Here is a 19,764-nt window from a genome sequence, read left to right as displayed (position 1 = left end):
AGTTACTCATGTAGTCAATCAGGTAATACATCGGCAATTGCTTCAAGGGCAAAGGATATCCACAAAAGAGAGAGTGGTAACTACAAAGACCTCACACTGATGGACCAGATTATGAAAGTTACTGAAAGAGTGATAGCACACCTGATTCAGAAGAGAATTAGTCGAAAAGAGATGCAGTTCAGCTTTGTGCTGAAAAAGAGGTGCTACAAATGCTCTCTTCTAGAAAGATAACTACAAGAGGAGTGCTTAATTAGGAGTAAACCACCCTACCTGATATTCATCAGCTTGAAAACAGCATTTGATGGAGTTCTACACTCAGCTATTTGGTAGTCATAAGGGAAATTAGGAGTAGTTGGATGGTTTATAAGAGTTATGCAAGCTATGTAGAGAGATACTCTCAGTAGAGAGAAAATTAATGAGTTAATTTAGCATGCACTTAAATGTCTAAAAGGAATCAGTTCTCAAGTGCTTCCTGTTTATTTAGTCCTATAAACCAGGGGGCCAGATAACTGAGAGAATGGCGAGGTTGGGCCACATAACCATTTTGTTCAATATAATATAGTGAATACACAAAAAAATAAAGACAACAAACTTATTTATTTACCAAAAAGTTATCAAAGAAGGCAACGTTAGCAATAAGATTCACACCCAGTGTGCACATATCTGAATCTCACAAACTAAGAAGCAAAAAAGGTTAGTAAGATTTGTGAAATTGGTGTTTAGCTTTGAAGATGTCATCAATATTTGCTTTGAAATTGCTGCATCCAACCAAGAGAATTGCTTTCAAATGTTCATCGGTCAACTTCATTCAATGTGCTGACTTCATATACTTCATTATTGAAAATGTTTGCTCGCAGACATAATTTGTTCCAGATACTGATGCCATACCAGAGGCAAATGAACTCTCATTGCAGGTACTTACACAAAAGGTACAGTGTGGCGGCAGGCCGGGTGAACTGACCTCGCAGGCCGGATCCAGCCCGTGGGCCATAGTTTGGTGACCCCTGCTATAAGCCAGAACAAGAATTTATGATCAACTACTCATAGGAGTATGCTGATGAAGTTTTTATTGATGAATCTAAAGATTTAGAGAAGTTTTCAACACAGAGGCAAAACTTAGAATCAAGAGGCCTCAATGTATATGAAAAAGAAAGTTTTAATATGAAGCAAAGAAAGCAGGATACTATTGCCATCAAGAAAACAGCTCTGCTTGATATTTAGAAAGGATGTGGGTAGGAATTCCATACAGTATGCCCAGTATAAACTATGGTCAGACAAAGTATTGTGGGATCACAAGCAGGCTGAAAGAGAAATTAGCTTTGTATGCAACTGATGCACTAGATCAGCCAATAGCAAGAGTACATGTGAAATAGATTCTTTCAAATGCCCAGAAGGCTCTCAAGAAATAGTTGATAGCTTTCTTTATTCAGGTCACCTAATTAGCTATGGAAGTGTGTCTGTGTGTGTTAATTAGCCTAATTAGCAATGGAGGTGAAAGCAAAGTAACTAGAGTAAGAACAAAATGGAAGATATTCAGAGAGTTATTATCTCTGCATCAATAAAGAGTTTCCACCACAAAGTGAAAAACAGATTGTATGATGCTTGTGTATGAGGCAGGATGCTGCATGGTAGTGAGACATGGTCTTTGAATACACATGATTTGTGAAGGCTAGAAAGAAATGAGGTAAGTATGATCTGATGGATGTACAATGTTAGGGTGTAAAGTTGGATATAAGAAGATGCAAAAGTAGTATACAAGTGAGTAGACTGTGTTGATACAGACATGTCATGTGTATGGAGGATGTCAGTTGTATAAAAAAAGTGTTGAGTATTCAGAATGGTTGAAATTCATGAAAGAGGGAACAAAATGGTAAAGGTTGATCTCAGGGGGCTGAAACTCACTAAAGAGACAACAAGAAACCATAAGTGGTAATATGCTATTATGGAGTAAAACTCACCTAACCCATGCAAGCACAGTAAAACAGATGTAATAAAGGTAGTGAAGTTGAGATACATAATATCTACATTTACGTCTCTATCATGTTCAGCCTTCATCTATTGCTCTACCTATGTCTTTGTTACAGTCTCATCTATTACCTTCTCTCTTACTATTGCACAACAAGAGATGGCATTGGATCTTCATTGTAAGTCATCTCACTCACTTTTTTTCCTTTAGCCTCTCCCCTACCATTACTTCACTCCAATCACTGTTTCTGCCATCATATCCTCTTATATTACCATCGTCTCATCTTGGATCTCTTTTTCACTGCTTTTCTATTCACTAAGTCATGTATCCTTGAATGAGAAGAGACAACGTATGATAGAAAGGAATCTTTAGTCTAGGCAGGGACCAGGCAACCTCATTCATGATGGTGCCATGTAGTTGATGTTAAAAAGAGTATTCAGCCACAGAAACCATGCAAAAAATGATATGTATGAGTGATGTAGGATTCCTCACCAATAAGAGGACAATAACTTCAAATGGGAATTGACTTTGATTGTGATGACCCCCTTCAACTCATATCAGCATGGAAAACAGATGTGAAATAATGATGGTTATGATGGTCACTTAAACCTATTTTTATTTTTCATTTTCACAATCTTTACAGAATCAAGATTCTGATTTGATCAGTTTACATATGTTGATCACAAATTTTGTAGAAGTTCACTAAGTTCACTAAGTTTTGAAGTACATATTAACCAATATGCTGTAACCTAAAATTCAAATTTGTTTTCAATTCATAGCAATAAAACCCAGTGAAACATAGTAAAAATATTTAAAATTTAACATCAAAAAGATAAAATCTCTTTTGACATAAACAAGTAGTTCATCCTTTCTTTTGACATATTCCCTTAATTTTTCTATAATTTAGTAAGAAATTAATTTGATATGAAACTGGTGCATGTGAACAGTTAGCATGAAACATCTGAATTTTAAGATATATAACTTGGCTTATCTATAATAGTTTTAAACATATCTTTGCTTTATTGTTTAAGAAAGGAGTGATTAATCAAGAAACAAATGAAGACTTACTGATAACTAATTATCTATCACAATCTGTTACAAAAGATTAGAATCTATTGTCAGAACAGCTTCCACAGTTTATCAATGATGTCATGGAAACGGTGAATACATCTGTCAAGACAAAACTTTCAGCTTTACTGATTATGTTAATAGTTCTTTAAAATAAAACAAGTTAGTAGCTCAGTAAAAAAAAAAATGTGGCAGAGTTGGTGTAGCAATTTTACAGCAAACATTTGCCACTACCAATCTTCAAATGTCCTGCCAGGTATCTATATTCTCTAACTAAAGAGAAGTCTTCATACATGAATCTAGCAAATTAGTAAACTTTAACAACTGCAAACTACATACTGTATTTATGTTAGGAGCAGAAAGAATAAGGGAAAAAAATAAAAAGTGCAGTTTTAATGAACAGCTTCAAAGCCCAAGAAATCCATTTACTGTATGTCCATGTATTGACAAGATAACCAAAGAAAAAAATGTTTCTCCCTCTTCAGCTTTAAAAGATATTTCTTGGAGAAGCATATTTATGACAGTGCATTATCTTCAATTGCCAATATTCAATATATCAGAAAATATCATTTATGTGATAAACTGTACTTCTAAGAATCTTAAAACGGGAGTCTCTACTTTTTCTTTAATTCTCTTTTAACAAAATCCTCTACTCCCTTTAATGTCATGCTAACTTCTACAAGATTGCTGCACCTATTTTTCTGCTGTCTGCCACTTTTAGCATGCACCACTTGAGATTTCTGTTTATGCTTCAGTATTTCTTTACAATACTAAAAAAGCATTTCAAAGATAACAGTACTTCTCATGTCTCCACTAAGGACTGGACTAATCTTTCTCTTTAAATTAACATACCCAACATTAAAAACATGCAGCAGAAAGTATTCAAACTATGAAATCCATGACACTGTACTTAAATTTAATTCTGTTAAAAATTGTCTGTGATTACTCTTATTTTTTGAATAACAAACAATGTAATACAACTTCAAAAAAACATTTCTTCCCCCCCCCCTTAAAACTTTGCTTTCTATTAACACACATTGAAGAATCATACATTATCATATAGTATCAATCTTGTCTCTGCTAATATGGGCCAGACTGTATGTTACTGACATAAAATATTATTTATAAATCAATACTAATCAGTCAACTGTAAGGTGGGTGTAGCATATTTTCCCAGTTACTGAAAGCAAGTCAAATATTTTGTTTCGCAAAAGAGACAACACAGGACTAGTGAGTCAGCTTTGTGAATTTGAATCAACAAGATTCAAATTCACAAAACTGGCTCACTAGCCACCTTAATACGATCAAGATCTTAACTCAAAATAATGGGGTACCAAAATAATCTTTTCTACTATAAGTATAAGGCCTGAAATTTTGCTGAAGAGGGTTAGTTGATTATATTGACTGACTGCAGTGTTCAACGTGCACATTTCATCGACCCTGAAAGGATGAAAGACAAAGTTGACCTTGGTGGCATCTGAACTCAGAACATAAAGACAGATAAAATGCCACTAAGCATTTTGCCCAGCATGCTAATGACTCTGCCAGCATGCCGCCTTAGTGTACCAAAAGAACAATAGCAACATATTTTAACTGATATTTACATCAACCATCTCCAAAGTACTATGAAAATTAATATACCACAGGCCAGAACTATGGATGGAGTAAAGTTCCAGCCAAAAAGAAGAGGATGCAGTAGTGAGATGGTACTGTAGTTAGAGCCATAAAAGCTAAGACAAAGGCCTCAAAAGAATAGCAGAAAGTAATGAGAAAGGAACAATATCAGGTAGCTAAAAGAGAAGGCAGACAGCAGATATTTTTATCAAGGGGAACCAGAAGAGAAGCAGATGCCAAACTAATGGACCAAGTCATGAAAGTAGCAGAAAGAATTACAGTACAACTAATTAGGAAGAAAATTAGTTCTGTGCCAGAAAATTTGCTTAGATGAGATAGTTGGGTTTGTGCCACTTAACAAGACAACTTCAGACAAAATTATGATCATCATCATGAAACTTCACTAAAACAATGCCATAAAGCTAATCATTCTTCCAAGAGAAAACTACATGTTATTTGTTCAACTAACTTAATCAAACACCAAAATATTAAAAGGATTGAAAACTAGGCTAAAATAGAATGCTATTAAGGGTCTCTTCAGCTAAACCAATAAGTTACAGGTAGGTATATTAACAAACCAACACTAGTTGCCAAGTGGTGAGGGGAACAAACACTACAAACACACACACACACACACACGATAGTCTTCCCAGTTTATGTCTACCAAATTCACTCACAAGGAATTGGCTGGCCCAAGAAGGTTGTGCAATTGAACCAAACTCAAAACCACAAGGCAGCAAAGAGAATTTTAACTACACAGCCATAAATTTGAGTCCAAAAGTTGAGGTAACTTTTACGTTTTGTTTGTTTTTTTCATTTAAAGAAGACTGCAGCAAGTATATTTAATTACAAAATACCAAATGATATTAGTCATTATAAGTATCTTACTAAATTTATCTAAGTAACACTGTAGTCATGTGTTCAAACAAGTTTTATCCAACTGCCTGGCCAAATTTCAACATTGAACTGATAGCCACTTTAGTCTTAATTAGTATATAAAACACACACAATATAAGCATTTTAATGATATCACATCTCCTGGAAACAAATCATCATAATTCCTTTTGTTATTTGAGAACTGCATTTTAATGACATTTGCAGGGTTTGTTCCTGTGTCAGTTTTCAGATCACACACTTTATTAAGAGTGATTCTGCAAATGTTCACCATTAATATTTCTGTCAATGTTTATTTGATCTTCATAAACCTTTTAGAATCACAGCCTGCTTGTGGTTTGTCAGGTCTTTTACATCAATGTCAAACAGAAGATGTAGTTTTATCAGGCACTGTTACTAACAATCATATTTGTGTACCCTTAAAGCAGATGAACTAAGAAGTCATCCAAAGTGAGGGATTGTCTGATAACTCAAAAGCATGCAACTCAAAAATGCATTAACAGAACTTGGTAAATACTCTTAAATCTGTCTTAATACTTACAACCATTCTTTCAGCAATTCTGTTTGATTCTGGATGATATGGGGGTATTTTTATAGTTTTATATTTGAACTTATTAAACTATGTACATAAACCATTATCATGAAATTCACAGCTATTATCAGACACTAACATTTCTGGAATCCTATTTCAAGAAAACTATTTCTGTGTCTTAATTCTTCGCTCTTAATACTTCTGGCCACCCAAAATGTGCATCAATGAATAATAGGAACAGGCCTAGATTCTAGAAATAAGCATGATTTATATGTACACATATCTAAACTTTTACTTTCTTTAAATCATGCTTGAAGTAACTCTTGTTTTATTTTAGTATACATTGGGCTTTTTCTTACATATTATTCACATCTTCACAATAACCTGGCTACTAACTTCTAATTTCAATCAATTCCTTGTGGCCATTGAACAAAAGTGTACATCATGCATAGATTTTATTATTAATGTTGTCAAACAGATCAGGGGGACAATTCATTCAACATAACACAAGATACCATCTTCAACTATTAACTTACTTTTGAATTACTCAAATGACTTTTCAGCAACAGAACAGTTGCTCCAATTATTATTAAAAATTCTTTTTAATATACCAGATAAAATACTACCACTGGCCATCTCCAACTTTATACTTTTACATTTCATAGCATCAATTTATACAAGATGAATGAAGAAAAATCATCATGGTCACTTTCACCTTATGGTTTTTCAGATCTCTTACATAATTAATTTCATAATTAAATGCTATCCATTTGTAAGGCTCATCTTAATTTATGTGCAGGTGTGACTTTTGGTAAACCATAATTTTTGCTAAAAATAAATTATGGAGCTTATGATCTGAAACCAAATTTGAATTTCAAGCCAAGCAGAAAATGCTGTACACTGACTACACCTTACAATTGCTGCCATGGCCTTCCTTTCAATATCTGACCGTTTTGTTTCAGCTGTGGTTTATACTTGACAAATATAATACAGGATGAGCATCATGTGAAAGTATTCCTGGTACAGCCTTATCATTTGCATTAGTTGAAGCAATGTTTTTTGTGACATCAAAAATCTGAACAACTGGCTTCGATACTGACCATCAATTTTATATGCTGCCTTTTGCAGTTGGATAATCAAAAACAATGGAACACCAAGTTTACAAAATAATATAATATCTGAATAATAGTTAATATTTTTCCCACGAAAATGGCAAGTCCAATAAAAGATTCGAATTGCTTCTTATTCTTTGATGATTTTATATACATGACTCTCACTGCTAAACAATAATCTGGTGATATACCTTCCTCTGATAGTCAATGTCCCAAAATAGACACTACATCAATCTCATACATAAATTAAGCTCAATTTATTACTATACCTGATACTTCCAACCTTTTTATGATCTTATTTACCTTGAAATGTAGACTTTCAACAGTTTTAACACACCTCACTTTAATGAATGATTATCAATGATTATTGGAAATAATATTTTCAATCTAAAAACAACACTGGTTGGTTTAATTCTATATAGTAGTCATGCTTTTCCTAAATGATTTATTGGTGTATTTGTTGGTGTAACTTCTCTTACACCAGAACAAATTTCTATCTGATTATAAGTTCCTTCAAATACAACTGAGCAAAATAATTCATGCCAGAAAGAAAATGAAATGTTGAGAGGGAATTTGGAGAAGAATCTGAATGAAATGTTTTAATGCTCAGGTGACTACATACCATCTTTGAGTCTCATTTGAATCATAACTTCTGCAGTGCATGAGTTTCAATCTTTTTTTTTTCAAATTCATAAAAAAAAAACAATTTCTGATAATGACTTTAAACTAATTCAAATTTTGATGTTATTATAAAAATCTGACTATTTCAGCAATTATCAATTTTCTTTTGGATGAACTGATCTTATGGCACTAAAATTAGTTTCTTCAAGTTTCATGTATTTCATCCTTATAGAAACTTTTCTGACAGTATACTTCTTTTTGATAAAAACAAATCTCATTTGTTTCTTTTCATTCGTGTCTAAAAGCTTTTTCATTCTTGCTGTAGCCAAAAGCATCTCAGTGAAGCCTCAGTCATATTTGAGCCATTGAGTGGAAGTTTATTAATCATCAATGACACTGTTAAGTGTATCCAAATAGCGCCAGTCACACATGATCAAGCAGTGGATTTACTTGGCAAGGGCAGGAGCAGAAAGAAAGAGATTTGCTCATGTTCTACATCATGAGAATCTGAGGTATGAGAATGTTCCAGCCTACAAGAAAGTATATCAGAGAGAATTGAAATGTGGGTGAGAAGTTTGTAAAAATGGATAATGGTACACTTGCAATTACTGATTCTAAAAAGAAAGAGGTATGGAAGTGCTACTCTGAAAGGCTATTAAATGTAGAGAATGCCTTGGAGAAAGTGGTTATTCCTAATGTGGACTCAACAGAGGGACCAGCTATCCTAGTTAATAACAGTATGATAGAGAAAGCATTTAAGGATATGATGACAGAAAAAGCCCTTGGACCATCTGAAATTAGGTAGAGATGCTTAAAATGTCTGGCAGTGAGGATACAGCCTAGTTACCAATATAGCCAATCAGGTTGCACAGAAAGGGGTTGTACCTAACCACTGGTGTGTACCTAATAACTGGTGTAGCATCATAGTCAACAGTAACAAGGATAGAGGATATGCTTTACAGAGAGGAAATTGTAGAGGTATCAAACTGATGAATGGGGTCATGAATGTTACAAAAAGAGATGCGATTCAATTAAGTACAGAAAGTTACAGCACACCTTTTCTCTCTCAAATTAAAGCAACTGCATTTCAAATTAAGATAAATTTAATATAAAACAACTGAATTATGATTTAAATCATATATATGAACTCATCAGGTTGAATTTTTAATTGAAACAAATGAATATCAATTTAAAATATATGTACTTCATACTAAAATAACTAAAGTGAGGTTTAAAAAAATTAAAAACATATTACAAATTGAATCAAGATTTTCTACAAGAGTTTTGTATGAGAGATGCAGGGACAATTTCAAGCAGGTTGATATTAAAAGGGTTGATAATGCTTTCTTTATCAGTCACAGTGGCAGGGATTCATTATATCATACCCAAGTAAAAATTGATATGCAATTATTATGCATAAAATCAGTTTTAAGTCTTTGGAGAGGGAAAAAAAAAGAGAAAAACAGTAATTTGTGTTTATGAGGTTAAATGGCAAAATATATGTTGCATAGGCACATGTGTATACAGATGTATCAACACATCTTCATTTTGTGATTAGTGCTGGATTAAAAGAGTATAACCAACTTGTCTAAACTGTTATAAAGTATGTAAGAAAGAAGACTACACCGATATGCAATGCATATGGACGAGGAGAGTTGTTTGAAGAAGTGCTGATCACTTAAGGTGGACAGAGCTTGTGGATGAGATCTAGGAAGACATAGGGAAAACTGATCTCAAGACTCTGAACCTTACAGAGAAGATGATAAAGATTCATGAGGACTAGAGATATGTGGTGCTCAAGAAGACCCACCCATTTCAGTGAAACTGAGATCCTGGAAATACAATATATACAGCTGCATTCCTCCTCAAGCCTTCTCTACCATCCAACATTTGTCTATCAGTGAAGCCCCCACCATTAACTTTGTAACTGCAATATTCTGTTGTTGTAATTAAATGAGAGTAGAACTGCTTATTATATCTTCCTTCACTTTCTCATGCACCCTACATGTCAGCTCCCTCTCTCTCATCCTACCGTTATGTACTATATTATTACTATTCTGCTACTTTTACCCACTTTTGTACTGTCGGTCATCACCTAACCTACCCTATCTCACATGAATCACCCCTCTACTTTTGTCCACTATGCAACACATCCACCCCTCAATCTTACCCAATCTCTAGTCATCACCTACTCTTCCCCACCATCCCTATCTATTTATCAGCAACCACTTTCCAACTCTTGTTCATCATTACGTTCTCTCCTTCATCCATTCCCATCACTAACCGTCATTCACTCTTCTCATACACCCCTGCAACTTCTACCCACCCTCACTCCCTGTTCTGTGAACAATCACTTCTATTCCCTTTCTTGTCCCTAAGGGTCCACTTCATCACTATTTTATCTTAGTTCTCTTTCCGGCTCCTTCCCACTTAATTCCAGCCTCTCTTCTATAATGTGAGTAGCCATGTAGCTCCCCTACATCAAAAATCGAGTTCTGTTCTGCCCCTTCTTTCTTACATTAACCACTCATCTAGTATAATGATGACAATGTATACAGCTGCATTCTTTGCAGTGATCATAGTTTGGGACCTGCGTGGTGATCTCACTAGCACTGGTGTCATGAAAGAAGCACCCAGTACACACTATAAAATGGTTGACAATAGGAAGGCCATAGAGTTGTAGAAACCAAAGCAATGCAGACATTGGAGCACAATGTAGTCCTCAGACACATTGGATTCTGTTGAACTGTTCAACCATGCTATCATAGATGACGTTAAAAGATGATGATCCTTCACATTCAGAAATTTTACTCAACTGAATAAACAAGTTTCAATATTAAGCAAGTAATACAATTCTATATTTCTGAGAGGATGAATTTATATTATGCATACTGTTTATATTAGTCAGACTAGTGTCCTCATCTTGATTGTTGCTTTCACTACATTTTGGCTGTTGTACGCTCTAGCTTCCTTCAAGTGTCTTGTGTTGAACTCGGTTGTTGTATTTATTTCATCTACTATGTGTAATAGATAAAGAGATTGGTTAATGCAGTGCAGTCACCTAGAGGTTCTGAATTCAATCCCAGGCAAGACATTAAGGTAATTCACACAATACAACTGAAGCAAAAAAATGTCACAAAATCCACCCAAAGAAGGTTGAATCATACAATAGACAAAATGAAGTGAAAACAACAATGAAAATGAGGACACCAGCTTGACTAATATAAACGGTAAAACATAATTGAGCAGGTAGTCACCTTAATTAGATTTTTGATCAATGCTACAATGAAAGCAGTCTCTTTCTTTTTTTACTTGTTTCAGTCATTTGACTGCGGCCATGCTAGAGCACCACCTTAAGTCGAGCAAATCGACTCCGGGACTTATTCTTTGTAAGCCCAGTACTTATTCTATCGGTCTCTTTTGCCGAACTGCTAGGTGACGGGGACGTAAACACACCAGCATCGGTTGTCAAGTGATGTTGGGGGGACAAACACAGAAACACAAACATATACACACACATACATATATACGACAGGCTTCTTTCAGTTTCCGTCTACCAAATCCACTCACAAGGCATTGGTCGGCCCAAGGCTATAGCAGAAGACACTTGCCTAAGATGCCACGCAGTGGGACTGAACCCGGAACTATGTGGTTGGTAAGCAAGCTACTTACCACACAGCCATTCTTTTCTATCTCAAACTGATGCTTATAAAGCCTTTATTTACATAAACTCTCAGCGGCCAATTTATCAGTTGTTAATAAAATATTCATATAAATTTCTTAATGTTCAGTTAACATACAGAGAATTAAAAAAATATGGCAATGGGAATGGTTAAAGAGGTAGTGTACATGAAATGTGTAGAGAGAGTGAAATGAAGTACACTGTCAAACTTGTTCACTAGAAAAAGGAACATGTTCTGTGAAGTAAATTGCTGAATAAAACACTGGACAAAAGTCTTGCTAAATTGTAGAATTTTACACGTTAAGTTATTTGTAGACAACCAGACATGAAATTCTGTTAGAAGACAAAGAAATGGAATTCTATGTCTGAAACATTAATGAAAACCACTATAAATATATATCACAAGATTACGAGTCATGTCAATAGGTATACATAATGACTATTTCATTATGTATGGTGTATGTAACAATTACAGAATAAAATTCAAATAAATTTTCTTCCAATAGAGTTTGTCACTGGAGAATCCAATGTAACTTAAGATATTCAACTGATTGTGCAAATGGTGAATTTATTGCATAAAGAACAGAATGAGAATATCTAATTACAAAGCTGAAACAATTAGGGACTTTTATTTGAGCTTTCTTAAAAGTATAAATTGATAGTAAAGTAGGGTTTAAAAGAGTTAGCAGAAAGCCAATAGCAAAGAGTATAATAATGCCTTACAAAAATTAGCTAACTGAAGGAAGCCACACATATAACAATGGGTTGAGATTTTTATTGTAAACTAAAGACAAGGAGAAAAAAGGAAAAAATACAAGGAAATATATGACATTAAGAACTTTCCAATTTGTCCTAATTGGAAAAAGTGTAACTGTTACTAAAATGAGATAAATTGGAACTTAGTGTGTTTTGAGAGAGCAGGATGGAGGATGAGATTACTGAACCCTTTTAAGTTGCAATAAGGATTGAGATAGTTAATTTTAGCCTTAAAAATATATACAAATTTAATAATAAAATCAATATATAATTTATGATGAGAAAGCAGCTATGAAGACCAATTAGATTTGGTTTTACTTGACCTATGTCCAAATATAAATAACGTTTATTCAGTAACCAAATCAATCGGATTTTTTTTTACTGTAATTGCAGCAAATCCCTTAAATATAGCTACCATTCTAAAGTTTCGAAATGTCAAGTTCTCAAGATCTAACATCAACATGACCAGCAGAAAACACATTTTACCAACAAATTTATTCAGCCCACTAACCTCTAACAAGAGTAATAGATATATTCTCATCCCTCTTAACATCAACGGTCAAATTATTTACCAATAAGTTGTCGGAAATCCCACCTAACCTATTCAACAAAAATCAATAATCTAGACAATAGCATCCTAGTAAAATAAATCAATCTATTGAAAAGATAGTTCATTACACATTAGAGATTAAGGTCTAAAAATAAGCTCAGTTCTTTATTCTTTTTTTCTGGTTTGTCGGATTAAATATTAGCGAAACTACAGAAAAAAAACGTATTTGTTACTATTTTCTTTAGAAAATTTTTTTATGGCTTACAAAAGTATACAATAGTCATAGGATTTTTTTTTTTAATGTTAAAAAGAAATAAAGCAAAGGGGCATGGACAATGCACATTTTAGGAGAGCCTCATGGGGTAATGTCCGATCTGCATGAATGACAAATTATTGTTCCGTTTATGTACTTGCAGTTTTCCTCCAATTGGTTTTCCTTTCACTTTCAACTTTGTGTTGTTGATTGTTTGCCAACGCCTAGGTTTATCGTGAACACCTGTTCAATTCACGACTCATTCACAACAAAAGGACACGTATAGCCTAAAATAAAGGAAGGGCCGACACAGCGTATACAAGCGACTGGTAAAATAATAGAAGTACATTTCCTTAATGCGTTTATATTTTTAATTAACAAACGTCTTTAGTAAATGTCAAATCTTGATGCTCCTTTTTGTACTAATAGCTAAAATATTCATGTATATTTCAAATTTATCAAAAACAATTCAGAATTAAAAGAATGTGTTAAAAAAAAAAAGTGGTTTTCCTGATGAAAGTATAAATATATATATACGGCTAGTATAGAGAACAAAAATTGGACAGCATACGATAAATATGAATTTGTTCTCTATCTACCCGTTTATTGCTTGGAGTTTACAAACTTCCTAACTCGGATCCCTGGATCATATTTACACGTGTGTGTGTGTGTGTAAAGCGTGTACCGAGAAAAGTTTTCAGCTATTTCAACAGAGAAAAATTTAAAGTGCATGAGGGGGATACAAGCAGAAATACGCATGCGTGTTCTTGCTTTTATTTACAGCAGGTTTTCTGCTTGTGAACACACGAGATGTGCGTGCGTATAGAATGGTGTGCGTTCGTTGTATGTAAATGTGCGTGCGAACATATGTGGCGTCACAATTGAGATGGGAAAACAAAATAAAAGATGAGGAAAATCCTCAGCTAGAGTAGTGTTTGTGTGAGTATGCTCATAACATCTTGTCGCATATGATGCTTTAATTTGTAGCAATTACGAAAGAAATGCCAATAAATATTTTAAATAGTTTAGTTCAAAAAAGCGTTGGAGATGAGATTAAACCAAGGAAATCTATGTTATATAACTCGAGTGTTTTTAAAATAAAATCTAGCCTAAAGAACATCTCAGCGACGTTAGATTTAGTACAGAAATTATTTTGACCGTATATGCCGATTAAAGATTATCCTTGGTTTAATTATGAACATTTCAAGTTTCTCCTTGAATATTTTCTTAATGAACCGATCTATCTATCTATCTATCTATCTATCTATATACACACACACATACACAACATATAATGCCTCATTATACGAAGTTTTAATGAGCAAAAATTAACATTCAGTTTTGCAGACAAGCATCATTTGCGCGATAAAGCTTTGTAAGAAGCATTATTAAAACCAAATCTACTGATAAGAAATTACGAAAAAATAACTAAATATTTATAAAATCTAATGTAATAAATATAACATTTGATCATCGACAATCTTAATGTCTGGGAAAAATTAGTACTTAATAAACCATTGTGAGCAATAATTGTTGAAAGAAAATGATAAATACTCGATATAACACACTTGAATTAAAGAGAGTTGCAAAAGAAAGAAGAATGAAAAGAAATAACTGCCGGTAAAGACAGAAGTGCATAGGAAAAGAGGAAGTGGAAACAGAATTAGCATTGGACAGATATCAGATGACACTGAAATGATGGCCTGATGGGGTCTGCACTCGACACAACTGATGACTTGATCACAATTATAAGATGATGTCACTTTAGAGAGAAGCTCAGGACTAATCACAACCCCTTCTTTTCGTTTACTGACAGTAATATGTAGTTTAATTACAGATTAAACCACTTGACTATGTGCTACGATGCAGCCTTAACACATGATATAGAAACACTTTCGATATAACAATAGCAACGAATAACAAACTTTTTTTTCTTTTTACGAATTTAAAAACCTAAAAAAATCATATATTAAATATAGAGACTCGAATTGTGTGTGCGTACGTATATGCGTGTTCTTATATAAACAGGAAAAAGTACTCAATACATGAAATAAAGTTAATTCATTTATTCAACGACGATGACGCTCCTTGTTTCATGTCCCCCCCAACTCGTTCTGTGAAAAAGGAAAAGAAAATAGGAACGCAAAACTCTGAGCAGTGATGAATGAACACACACACACACACACATATATATATATATATATATATATATAGTCGCCAGAGAATATCATAACTCAAGAAATTTTTAAAAAATCAACTTATAAGCGAATAAAAATTCTTTCTTAAAGTTTATGTTCTTTCAACTAACGATTTCACAGATTTCATTTAGGTTTTGGCTGCCTTGCTAATTAAAATGTTTTTAAGCACAACCTCTTTTTCTAATATCTTAACATTAGCATGCTATTTTCACATTAAAGATGATGATGTAGCAAAGTATGGTCATCAGATAGATAGTGCCATTTCTTGAGAACATGATAGGTGGAGAATTTCCCAACATAAGTCCATGATCTTTTTGCTGCATCAAGCATATCACATGCGTTGTCTTGGTGATGCAGGACATCTTTCTGATTCTACATGAAGATCCTATCCAACCCGTTCCAATCGGTTGCCGCGGACTTCTGCTATATCACCTACTGCCGATTGAGAAGTTAGAAATTACTTTAATGTCCCACTAAAAGTAAAACTAAATTTTCATTACACAGATATCGGGTTTTAAGGGAGGGGAATCTGTTTTTTTTTTTTGTTTTTTTTTTTAAATCTTTTTCTTAATACGAAGTAAAAAGAAAAACGAAACCTTTTATCCTTGACCGTAGATTCTCGTGCACTACGCACTGAATCGATCAAAGAGTTTGGGGTATACAGAAAACCATCTCTACAGAGTTTTCTTAAAATTCAAGGTATTTACATACAATTTCAGAGAATATAAATAATTACTGCACCATGTCAGATGTACGTTGCCTTAGGTTAGACTCTACAAGCATTTTTGAAAGCACCAACACTAATTCCAACATGTCGGCATTTGCCGTTACACTTGTTAAGTTTAAATTCTAAGAAAGAAATCTAAAGAAACATTGTTGACACTTTCACACAATTACAAGACTCCAATAAACTGATATTCCTTATGGAAGTGGCATCGCATGTCAATTGAATCCTGTCGTGCACTGTATGAGTTTGATGTAGATTGACTTATTACAGATTAATTTCGGATAGATTATGTTTAACCGGTGGACAGAAGATTGCAGCAATGCATATTAAATGTAAATGTTAAGGGTTCCCAAGCAAAGGCGTCTATTAATCAATTTCCTGATAACATGATATATATATATATACATAATTTACAAGCATGATGGAATTTTTATATGCAATTTAAAAACAAAACAGCAGACGAAAATATAAAGAGATGTAGTGGTAAATAATAATTCAACAACTAACCTTTATTACATCCACAGGTCCAAGATTGAGTCTGTGGACGAAGGGGTTTTTCATGGGTTCAACCATAAGTTGTTTGGAAATGTTGTACTCCTTCTTTACGAGGGAGAAACTGATACGGCTATAAAGGATCCAACGCAGGGTTATCCGTTAATATATGGGTAGATGTATAGGGGAGAGTAAAAATAGAAACCAGGGAAAAGAATAACCACAACAAAATCGTTTCGACACCAAGCAGAAATATTCTAACCCTAAACGTTTCAGCCAGCTGCAAAATGATAGACAAAGCACTGCAAACAGTGATGATAAGATGGTGTCAGCAGCGGAACAGTTGACACCGAAAAAAAAACCATTCAACGTCGGCGACAACTTACCAAAAAAAAAAAAAAATTATCAACTTCCTGTACGCCTGCGCAGTAATCCGCGGTTCTACTCGAGTCTTCGAATGTCTAGTTTATTATTTCAATAAATTGGGGAAACTTTCAGACTTGAATAATTCTTTTGCGCAATCTTTCAAACAATGATTGATTTCTGTGTAAATTTTTATAGAATAGAGATTATTTCTTCATATAAGTGATTTGTTGATGAAATCAGTATTCAAGTTATTATTATTATTATTATTATTAGAAAGCAAATTGTGAAATGAATATTGACAGAAAATTTTTTTTATAACTGTACCTCAAGTATAAATTAAAAACAATAGAAAGGCTGACTATAATTAATTTATCAAAATCAATTTATGTAAATGTGTGTGTATATATATATATATATATATATATAGTAATATGTGTGTGTGTGTGTGGTTTCCAACAACTTTTAAAAAATTATGTAAATCTAATTGTACCACTATTGAGGTTTAAAAAGATGTGGGACAATTCTTTATTCTAAAATATTTAGTGCATGAACTATATTAGATATAATAAGCAAACAAATATTCAAAGAGTACCGAACATTTTGTCTTGTAATATTTAGTTGCATGAACTATATTAGATATAATAAGCAAACAAATATTCAGAGAGTACCGAAGATATTGCCTTGTAATATTTAGTTAATCTCTTATACTGATTTCAAGTGTCTCCAAGGTTGTGTTTCATTTTTCTTTTTTTGGTGGGTGGGGAGGTCAGTAAAGTAAGTGATAGTCAGATACTGGAGACAATTATAACAACATATCCTTAAAATGTGACCTTGTGCCTATGTTACAATGCATTTTTTCTTCCAGTAGTTTTGTTTAGTGTTCATTCACTGCTCAACTCAACACAACACTGTTTGCCTTTGATATATACATGTTTTTTTTTCCTGCTTTTGAATTTTCATATATATATAAGCAGAACTCTGTATAATATATGTGCTGTGTCTTGTGGTGTTAATTTTCTGTGAGTATCTGAAAGACTCAAGAGTTTGAAAATATATTTGTTTAGCAGAAGACTGGGAGCATGCCTTGTTGTATGGCAGTACTGATGAGAAAGAGATAAACTTCAGACCCATAACTCTGCTAAATACAAAATTAAAGTACTGACACAGAAGTAGATGTTTGTCTACTGGAAGTGCAGAAACTTGTGCACTTCCAGATATATTCATCTTGGCAACTTTCGCATCAATATACATAACAGTGAGGGAAGAGAATAGTTGAGATTTTGTTAGGGGTCCTGATCAATTTGATCAGTTCAAAAGCATTCACTTGCTCTGCAAGTGGATGACTAATTTTCACAATGGCAACAGTTATTTTATGGTTTAAGCTAACAGCAACATAAAGGTACTCAGCATCCAATTATGGCTCAGTCACAATTTATACTCTCATTTTTTTTTTTTTTTTGTACATATTGATCTTTGTACCTCTACTGATAAGTTGAATATTACAAGAAACATCCCACTTAAAATGGAAGAAAATGTGGAATTTGTTTACATAGATGATATAACAATCATGGTGTCACACACCTCCAAAATTGAAATATTGTATCAAACATGCTGAATGCAAGCAGACAATACAAGCACAATTGTATCAAACATGCTGAATGCAAGCAGACAATACAAGCACAAAAAATAAAAAAAAAAAGTGGGTGGGGAATTGGTGAACTCTTGTCTGAACAGCTGGAAGGTAAGTCCTTACCAATAAACAATTGTTGTACCAATTGTCTGGTAAAATTTTTTGAGGGCTTGGTTTTCCTAGTCTTCTAATTGTAGAAGTATGAAAAATTAACAAAGTGAACTAAGAGGAAGCTGTTACTGAAATGCAGGACTGAACACAGTCAACAGATACATCACTGGTTTTGCACAATAATTTAACAACCAAACTTCATTCCAAGGATGATCTGACTAAACTGGCGTTCCCACACCTCTGCTTTTTTGTAAAAGCTACAATACCATGGTTCAGAAAGTTCATATACCATCTTCGACTCACATCATAGGGATCTCATCATGCACATACTTGCACTGAGGCTACCATATGCTGAGAGCTGGTAAGACATATATTTGTAAAGAACTACTGGAAAAGAATTGAGTTGTTCTCCACATTCAAAGTAAAATATTTTCCACCACCTACCTTTAACAATGAAAATTGTTAAAGAAAGGTGGTATTTTTATGCCTGGGAGTTAGGATAAAAGAGACAGTGCAGTTGAGATAGTTGAGGCCAGAACCTTTCTGTTCAAATAAATCCCTAATTATCTTCTGTCAGAATCCCCTGAGGTAGAAAGTGCAGGCAGAAAATGTAATTCTGATCTCCAGTAAAATTTATGAAAGGTCAATGAAACTGGTAAGTGTTTCATGAATGATAGTATCAACTCTCAATTTTCTATAGCAGATTAAAAACAAGGAGAAAGCAATTACATTTGTGTTGTGAAAAAAAAGTGGTTTATGTGGAGTGTTGTGATTTCTCCTTTTTGCTTGCTTGTTTCATGCTCTTGCTTGATGAGGCTGGGGTCATCCCAGCTTAGTAATCCCAGAGATGTCATCATGCATAGAGCTGATCAGGTCTACCAGTGCTCCCCACCACTGGCAGTCTTGTGCCAGCCCTTCTGCATTTTCCAAGGTGACATTGAGCTGCTAGAGATCTTCTCCAATCACATCCAGCCATCTGGTGCAGGGTCTGCTACAAGGCCTCCTCTAGTCTGCAGCTGCTGCCTCAAATGAGAGTAAAGCCCTGGTAGGATGATCTAGGGGAGATGGAGGACATGTCCATACCAGCACATGTGACACGTAGCTATGAGGTGGGAGGCTGTGGGTTGAAGCTTGTGTGCATGCAGTTCTTCCTTTTGGAAATATTATATTTAATATTTATATTGTAATTATA

At 34.0% G+C, this 19,764-nt stretch overlaps 1 protein-coding gene across 2 annotated transcripts in view; it reads right to left on the bottom strand.

The window, feature by feature from the left end:
• Nucleotides 1-16,859, bottom strand: part of LOC115209705 (lysophosphatidylcholine acyltransferase 1) — a 90,422-nt gene extending 73,563 nt beyond the window's left edge. For both annotated transcript variants that reach the window (XM_029778195.2, XM_029778193.2), the window contains exon 1: nucleotides 16,481-16,859. In XM_029778195.2, coding sequence (XP_029634055.1) covers nucleotides 16,481-16,546 — 66 coding nt within the window. In that variant the 5' untranslated portion in view covers nucleotides 16,547-16,859. The remainder of the gene's footprint in view (nucleotides 1-16,480) is intronic.
• Between the last annotated feature and the right edge of the window lie 2,905 nt (nucleotides 16,860-19,764).

The sequence above is a fragment of the Octopus sinensis genome, linkage group LG3 (assembly GCF_006345805.1).
Source record: "Octopus sinensis linkage group LG3, ASM634580v1, whole genome shotgun sequence".
Classification (NCBI taxonomy): domain Eukaryota; kingdom Metazoa; phylum Mollusca; class Cephalopoda; order Octopoda; family Octopodidae; genus Octopus; species Octopus sinensis.
This window is presented reverse-complemented; position numbering and strand designations above follow the sequence as displayed.